Source organism: Lampris incognitus, chromosome 21, assembly GCF_029633865.1.
Source record: "Lampris incognitus isolate fLamInc1 chromosome 21, fLamInc1.hap2, whole genome shotgun sequence".
NCBI lineage: Eukaryota > Metazoa > Chordata > Actinopteri > Lampriformes > Lampridae > Lampris > Lampris incognitus.
The window spans coordinates 6816316-6825339 of record NC_079231.1 but is presented as its reverse complement, the minus strand read 5'-3'; the positions used below and the strand labels follow the sequence as shown (position 1 = coordinate 6825339).

At 42.8% G+C, this 9024-nt stretch overlaps 1 protein-coding gene across 1 annotated transcript in view; it reads right to left on the bottom strand.

The window, feature by feature from the left end:
• Window positions 1-1671: 1671 nt before the first annotated feature.
• The window catches only part of xdh (xanthine dehydrogenase), a 36142-nt gene continuing 28789 nt past the window's right edge, over window positions 1672-9024 (bottom strand). Inside the window, exons 30-36 of the mRNA XM_056300905.1 lie at window positions 8961-9024; window positions 8472-8524; window positions 7487-7601; window positions 7122-7187; window positions 6617-6805; window positions 5274-5441; window positions 1672-3100 (exon numbers count right to left, since the gene is read on the bottom strand). The exon at window positions 8961-9024 is cut by the window's right edge and continues 11 nt beyond it. Coding sequence (XP_056156880.1) covers window positions 3050-3100; window positions 5274-5441; window positions 6617-6805; window positions 7122-7187; window positions 7487-7601; window positions 8472-8524; window positions 8961-9024 — 706 coding nt within the window. The 3' untranslated portion in view covers window positions 1672-3049. The remainder of the gene's footprint in view (window positions 3101-5273; window positions 5442-6616; window positions 6806-7121; window positions 7188-7486; window positions 7602-8471; window positions 8525-8960) is intronic.

Sequence of the window (9024 nt, the reverse complement as noted above, 5' to 3'; positions counted from 1 at the left end):
CTCCCTTCCTTCCTTCACACTCTCTCTCTCTCTCTCTCTCTCTCTCTCTCTCTCTCTCTCACGCACACACGCCACAGCGCGGTCTATCAAACGGCGGAGTGCGCCCTCTGTCGCATTTCTCGAGTTACTGCAACCTCGCCGCAGTTCGAATCCCCAGAACCGTTATTTCGTGAAATATGGAGCGTAACAGCGGCAGCAGTCTGCCCTCTGCACTTACCTCCATGTTAACTGCAGTACAGGTTGCCCATTTTGGAAAGGCCTGCAAGTCCACCCGTTTGTGGGCTCATCGCCTCAAACAGCGGATGCAGTGTAGGTTGGTTTCGTGGAAAATGTCACTAATCGATTTAATTTTAATAATTGATTGGACCGATGAGTGGCTAAAAACTGATCCTAGTCATCTCCAACCAGGTGCAATGGAGAGGGGCGCACGTGTGCGTGTGCGTGTGTGTTTGATCTACAGCCACCCCGACGGCACTAATTAGTGAATCCATTAAATAATCTGTGAAATAGTGTCATGAGTGGTTACACTGAAAACCCCCCCCCCCAACACATAACCACCACTGTCCTGTGATCCAATATCTTTGCAACCCATCCATCCATTATCCAAACCGCTCATCCTGCTCTCGGGGTCACAGGGATGCTGGAGCCTGACCCGCTTATCCTGCTTTCGGGGTCACAGGGATGCTGGAGCCTGACCCAGCAGTCATGGGGCAGCAGGCAGCAGCAGGGCCGACACACAGTCACACCTAGGGGCAATTCAGTACGGCCGATTCACCTGACCTACATGTCTTTGGACTGTGGGATATATTAATATATTGTGCATGAACAGTGACATGTAACAGTACGTGATTTATATTATTATCATATTGTAATTTGTGATATTGGTTGGGCTGTACAAATAAAATTAATTTGATTTGATTTGATTATATGTCATCTTTGACCAACTTGGTCATATTGGCAAATATTTGGTTGAGCCGAGAAGTGTCTCCTGTTGTTTTTGGGTAAAACCAGAACGGTTAGCGGGACTTCTCAGTCAGGCGAACACCTCTTGCTTTCATTAGGTCTTATAACTCAATAACAAGATGCAGCCCACATCCCTTTAAGAACACACATCCCACGTATTTTGAGTTGCTTCCAGTTCTGTTTCACCTCTTTTGCAGTAAGTGACATTAAGTGACAGTCTAGAAATAAAAGTATTTATCTCATGGAAAAAGTTACTTCACGATACACTTTTCTGAAGTCAGTCAAATTGTTTTGCGCATAAAAGAAGATTATCTCACTGCAGCGGGGGATTTTTAAATAAATAAATAATGCAGGACTTAATACTCAGCTAAATAACTTGTGACTGATATGCTTTGCAGTGCCATCTTTTTGCGATGTGGAGGAACTTAATCCTTAGTTAAATGTAATCCATTTCCGTCAGAAAGGACAGAGGGAGAGAGACAGAGATGACGTTTTAAGACTGAAGCCATGAAAGGAGCACAGACCCTAAGAAATGGTCAAAACCAACCCCCCCACCCCCCCCCCAAAAAAACTAACCTGATGTTTTGTCCCGGCCCCGTTTAAGAGCATAGCACCTGCAAAAGCAATATTACCATTCGACCACACAGCAGCATCAATTTCCTAAATATGCTAAACTAAAACTGGAACAAACTTAACACGAGGATGATTATAGTTAACATTTATTCAAGTCACAGTAGCACAATCAAAACAATGAATGATTCAAACAGCAGCTATCTTAAATCACAAAAAATCCCATAAGGTTAATTAATAATAACATTAGAATGGCACAGGTGAGCTTCGATTCCTTCTGATGCTTCATATGACAATGCATTCAACTATATATTAAATATTAATTCTTTTATATACACTGGAATGTGGTAAAGTTGTATCAAGAAGATATTTAGTGGCCTAAAAAGACCACAAAGGCATTCTATAGACTAACATGGCTGACTTTTACTCCGGCCCCGTCCATATTACTTGTGGAGTCCCTCAGGGCTCCTCTCCAGGCCCTGCTCTCTTCTCGTTGTGCGTGTTGCATTTAGGCCAAGTCATTTCAGTCTCTTCTCACAGTTATGACAATGACAGGCAGATCTACCAATGTCATAGTGGACTACGTGTTTGCCAATGTTTAGTATATTTTTTAGTTTAATTTATTGGTTAATTTATTGGTTAATTTCACTCATGCTGATCATCGCGTTCATTACTTACATTATTGTGCATTATGATGCATAACCATTTTGGTCAGTCTCACTTAGATTGGTTTTATTCTTAAGATTAAATAGTATCAGGTCAGTTATGTTTAACCAGTATATCAAGGCGATTTAATTTTGGTGGTTAAATTATGTTCTGTGCTATAAAATGTGACCTTACTTGCAAGGATCAACTTTATTACAGATTACCTGGTCAGAAACAAACCAGCTTGAGCCAGACTGGCATACCAGACCAACGGCATATGCTGGAGCTAGAGACGCTTGTCCTCGAAGACGAGGCGGTGGAGCCGTTTAAATATACTCTGCTGACACTCTGAGCAGGGAGAATTTGAAGTGACCTGCTGTGTGACTCTTCTCTTTCCCCGCTTGTGCGTATGAATAAAATACAATTCCTTTAACCATGAACAGAGCCTGAGTGAAGATTGAGTTTTACTCCACAGTCACTTGGCGTAATTAGCAGGACACTCAGGAAGGTCTGAACGTCTCATAAATTAAACAAAAAAACTTTTGTTGAGTGGAATTTAAACTCACACTATTGTAGTGGTGGACCCCAATAGTGGATTTTATTCAAATCTAGGTTTTCAGTGTGTTATAGATGTTAAACTTTTGCACTTCAACATTTGAATCAATTGCTTTCTATCATTTCAGAAGTTTTAGGAGTCGGATATATCTTTTCCTGTTTCATTGTTTGCATTCCTGTGTTTGTGAAAATGCTTCATAAACTCTGAATATGAAAACAGCTGTATGAATAAATTTGATCTCAGACAGTCTTGTAAGCACCTGATACAACAAACAAGGCAGTTTGCAGTGAGTCTCTCTCTCTCTGGTTGAGCGTCCTACACCTGCACAGCCCAGGGTGTGAAGGTACCAGGTTGGGCTGAGGGGCACTGCAACAGAAGCATTGAAGAGAGGATAAAATTAATCATAGCAAAGACAATCAGAGACTGTGGCTTTCTACGAATGCATCAGACTGGACTGGACTCTCATGCACAGACAGGAGGAGACTGTACACAGCATGGTAAATACATGGAGGCCACACTAACATCCAGTCAGAATAATGGGGGAATGCTAATATGTGTGTGTACACGGTCAGCTGCTAACAGTGCTGCCATTTTAACATCCGGATTGAATAAAATGTACAACCATTATTACCACCTTGTGCCACTAGAGGGGGTGGTTGCCCTTCCTTCAGTAAATGCTCGACGTATTTATTGCGTCATATCCATCCACCATTATCCAAGCCGCTTGTCCCAACCGGGGTTGTGGAATGCTGGAGCTGATTCCAGCAGTCATTGGGTGTCAGGCAGGGACACACCCCTGGGCAGGTCGCCAGTCCACCACAGGGCCGACACACAAACACACACACATTCACACCTAGGGACAATTTAGTGCGGCCAATTCACCTGACCCGCATGTCTTTGGACTGTGGGAGGAATCCGGAGCACCCAGCGGAAACCCACACAGACACGAGAAGAACATGCAAAGGCCACACAGAGGACGACCCCCAAGGTTGGACTACCCGGGGCTCAAACCCAGGACCTTCTTGTTGTGAGGCAACAGCACTAACCACTGCGCCCCTGTGCCGCCTTATGTGTCCTACGTATGTTTTGTGTCCTTTTGATATGAGCTACACAACTTGCCAAAGAAAAACTTCCATTATCACCTGTATCAAATGGACAACGTTTTTTGAATCTTGAATGTTCCTCAATAGGACTCTAGCGGGACGTATATATCTCAGGCCTAAATAAGAGATTTCAGATCCAATCCTGTTTCAGTGTAAAAATGTGTATGGGTGTACAATAATTGCCTTTAACTATGTCTCAACGCTAACACCGACTCTTCATCTTTGAGGACGTTGCTCTCTAATACATTTCTAGACTGGATGAGTTTGGTTCTGATCAGTTTTGAAGCTGCACTGAGAAATGGTTAGAAAATATTAGCTTAGTATAAGATGCATTTGCCCCTAAAACAAGGGACAAATTAGGCTAAAGCGCCCTCTCGTTGCCCGGAGACATAAAATCAGCATCATGGTTCTGAAAATTAAAACTTTACTCGTGTTAAAATATGTAACAGCTGCATCATATGTCATTATTTCTTATATCACTCAACATATTTTAGAAGCAGAGTGATTGGCTGACGACATCCAAAACCCTTTTCCTTTTTGCCATTGCACTGGTAGAAAAAAACAAGCTCCCGATGTAGTTTGAGAGCCCCAAAATGACAAGAACACTTTAGAGGTTCATTGTGCGCTGAACTGCTGCTCTGCTCCACCCACTACCAGTTTGGTTTCCTGAGTGTCGGACCCCCGGAGAGTCTTGCCAGCCTGTACAGCCATGTTGCGATCCCAGAAATGTTGAGTACGGAACGCTCACGTGCATATTCTGGCCAATTTGCATGATTAGCATAATTAGCTTTAATTAGCATAATCACCTATATACCGACAGTATTTCAGCCACTGCTTGGCCGATCTGTACAATTTTGGAGTGCTTTTAGGGGTGACTGAAGATGCTGAATCCATTTAGGACATTTCCAAATTTCAAAATGGCTGTTTAAACCAGAAGTGGTCGCATTTTAACTCAATAACCCCCAAAAGCACTCCAATATCGTCCTAATCGGCCAAGCAGTTGCTAAAATATAGGTGATTATGCTAATTCATGCTAATTGCCCATCATATGCGAGTTAACGTCCAGGAGTTTCTAAATGCTGGGGACCTATGCTGTACATTTCTAACATAAAACTTTGGTGTACTCAACATTTCCGTGTTCAAATTGCCAGCAAGTAGGAAAAGCCTGATGCTCAGATTTAATTATGCCATGATGATCTGACTAGCCTCGGGGCACGCTATGAACTGAGTGTTACACAAACTCTTTCACACACTGATGAATCCCTTCATTTAACCCCGTAGCCAAATGTAAGCGCAAGAATCTATAATGTGCTCTTTTATTTGGGGATGGCAGAGTATAACCATGAAACCAAACACACACACACACACACACACACACACACACACACACACACACACTCTCTCTCTCTCTCTCTCGCTCTGTCTCTCCTCCTTACCAGTTCTGTGAAGCGGTCCTGGCAAGCGTTGCGGATTCTCTCGGGCGTGGCGGGGCTGTCCAATCGGAAGGGTCCGCTGAGGCCAGACTCCGCCCTCGCCGCGCTGATGGCGTCTTTGATGGCGTAGAAAATGGACGCAGCTAGGAAGAGAGGCGGCTCCCCTACCGCCTGGATGGAGAGAGAGAGAGAGAGAGAGAGAGAGAGAGAGAGAGAGAGAGAGAGAGAGAGAGAGAGAGAGAGAGAGAGAGAGAGAGAGAGAGATATTAAGTGTATGGTTCAAATTTAGTTACGGAACAACTGTCCAGTTTTTGAGGGGGTTTTTTTCCTCCCCAATTCATCACTAACTTTCAGATCTAGTCCAAGGGCCAGTCTGTATTGATACAGGGGCTACATTGTGCCCACGGGGCCGCCAGTTGACCAGGCTTGGTTTAAAAAGGACAGAAAAAGATAACTGGCTCATCAGGGAAATTAAGAACAAGTTCATAGTATATGAAACCCCCGCTTCCTCCGAGTATGAGAGAGGAGCGGTAAAGTGTCGACACTTGGGTACAAACGGTGGAGTGAGTTTGAGCAGTTTACAGCTTATGAAGGATTTAGAGGCTTTAATGGTGGGCGCACATCTGCAGAAAAGTGTGCAAATATTTGCTCTGCCAACCATTCACTACCGATCAAAACCGTGCGAAGGGCGAGAGAGAAAGAAAGATAGCGTCATTTCAGATTGCAAAGAAATTTCGCCCACTTGCTTTCGCACAAAGTTCCACTATGGTGAACTTTGAGTCGGGAATTGAGACTCTATTCACTAGCCAATAGAAATCTTATTGGATGATGCTGACGAAATCCAAAATGGAAAAGTCCCTCATCTTGGCTGGGCTGGGCCCGTACCAGCTGTATATGCTGGGTGAGCAGCTCTCACTGGTATGAATGGGCCGCCATTTTCAGTCTGTCATCCAGACCTTTATACATGGTCGTGTCCCACAACCCCGAACTCTACAATGCGGTTTTCATTATAAAAAAGAAACGTAACAAAAAATGGCAGCTTGGCTTTCAAAAATATTTTGCATTTATTTTTTTAAATATTATATATTATATATATTATATTACTAATAATGTATTTAAATATTTTTTCTATATTTTAATTTTTTTTTTATTTATTCGCTCGGCTATTGTAAAAATGTCAGCTGTGAGACATGACTTCATGCTAACATATCTACATAACTTAATAATGTCGGACATTTTAATGATGATACTAGCTAACTAGCATGCCATAATAACTAACTGCCACTACCATCTTGTCGTTATTGTCACACATTGCTAGCGTCTAGCTCAGAGCGAGAGGCTGTGACCTTGGAGGCATAGATGGCCTTGGCGTTGGGAGCGTCGCGGAGAAGGGAGACGGTCAGATGGCTCGGGATGTCTCCGAAGGCGGGGATCTTGTACATACCAGGGCCCCGGGTGAGGAGGTGGCCCTGGGGAGAGTACCGTAACTCCTCCAGGGTGAAGAGACCCAGACCCTGCATGAAAGCACCTTCCACCTGGAGAGAGAGAGAGAGAGAGACAGACAGAGACAGAGAGAGAGAGACAGACAGAGAGCGAGAGAAAGACAAAGAGAGAGAGACAGACAAAGAGAGAGAGAGACAGACAAAGGGAGAGAGAAAGAGAGGTTAAAATGAGAGAACAGTGATAAAGGTGCAGGGATATGAAGAACACAGCAGATGTATTCAATAATATCTTAAGGTATAAAGTTTTTTTTATCCTGTCATCTCATCTCATCTTTACATCTTGTGTTATTTTATCTGCTGGGATCATGGACTGATGAAGTTTTCCAGGGTAGGAAGAAGGTTTTGCTACCTGTCCAATGTCTATGGCTGGATTCAGACTGTTGCCAACGTCCATCACTATGGTGGTGTTGAGATTCTGCAAAACAGCTTTCACTGTCAGTTCACTGTATTGGATTTCATCGCTGGATTATATATTAGAAATATATTAGAAATATAGAAATTCATGCAGAAAAAATGTGACGCAATTTGCTTGACACATAAGACCATGAGAAAAGTATTTAAAATGCATACGGAAAAAAAAAATCAGGGTGTGTGTTCATGTATGGGTGTGTGTGTGTGTGTGTGTGTGCATGTGTATATGGTTAGCCATGAAGTCTTATGCATTTGTCATTTTCCTGGATGCTATATTGTTGTTCTTTCTGACTGCGGTCTGACCTTGTGGCTGCCGGTGAGACAGTCTATCTCCACCTCAGAGCAGGCCACGCCATAGCTGAAGTAGTGAAAAGCTCGACCCGAGTTGGTGTCAAAGTCGTAGCCCAGGTCTGGAGTCCTAGACAGGGACGAGATATCGGTATGATATGGCAATTCTACGGCACCACAAGAAGAAATTGTTGGACTGACTTGTGCACACAGCTTCAAAAATAATTCGCTGTGAACTCTCCGTTGTTGCTGTATTATACCATGTCCGCATTCAGCGGAAAGGTTTTAAAAATTTAAAGGACTCCTCACACCCGGCCAACCCCCTATTCAATCATCTCCCGGGGAAAAGACTCTGCAGAATAAATCCCAGAACATCTCGCTTCCACAACGGCACTTACCCTGCAGCAATCTGCATCCTGAATGTTTCACTGACTGTATAAGTATAGACTTCTTCAGCACATGCACTTTAAGGGCATGGGCCATAAGGCTGCATTAATTGAATTATTGTGATCTAATTGTGACGGTATGTTTTTGTTGACATTCTTTGTATGTATTGTACGGTTATATGTTTACTGTTATCTTTGAGCACGCCGAAACAAATTCCAAATCAACTGTAAAGAGAGAGAGATGAACTACAGACTACTGACACACCCAGACACCGAGGGGAAGTATTTAAATTACACTTGAGTAATGTCACCATACCAGGTAACTTGCTTTAGCACTAATACAGAATAGATGTTACCATGACAACCATTGTATTCTGTACTAACAGAATAGATGTTACCATGACTACTATTGTATTCTGACCTTATAAAGAATAGATGTTACCCATGACAACCACTGCATTCTGACCTAATACAGGATAGATGTTACCATGACTACCACAGGATAGATGTTCCCATGACTACCATTGTATTCTGAATTTATACAGACTAGATGTTACCATGACAACCATTGTATTCTGTATTTTTTTATATATATATTTTGACACTGAACTTACTTGTAAAAGCCATTTGCAGAGAGGCTAACCCGGTCAAAGTAGGCTGCCTTCACCTGTAAGACAGACAAGCCTCTGTCAACACATTCTACTAGAACATAAAATACCTCATTTATTTTAATACTAATAACTCAATACATATGCTAATATACTAATACTATTACATTATACTACTACTATTTTTTATTGCAAATACTACTGCTTCTAACAACACTCAGCATCCAACCAATCAGGGCCAACTGCGGTCTGTCTCCTTGGAAACAGTGATATCAGGTGAGCCCAGGTGAAGGTTTTCATCTTTGATGAATTCAAATCTCAAAACCTCTTCAGGTTCATGAGGGACAGATGGTGATGAGGCAGAAGAGACAACGTCACAACAGAATTTTTAGATACATCTGAAAAATTGATTATGGCTTAGTACTCTGTGTGTGTGTGTGTGTGTGTGTGTGTGTGTGTGTGTGTGTGTGTTTCAGTGAACTGTACTGTACTGACCCAGTCCTCCCATGATCCTTTGGGGTTTTTGGTCTTGTAGGGTTCCAGACGCTTCCGCAGGACC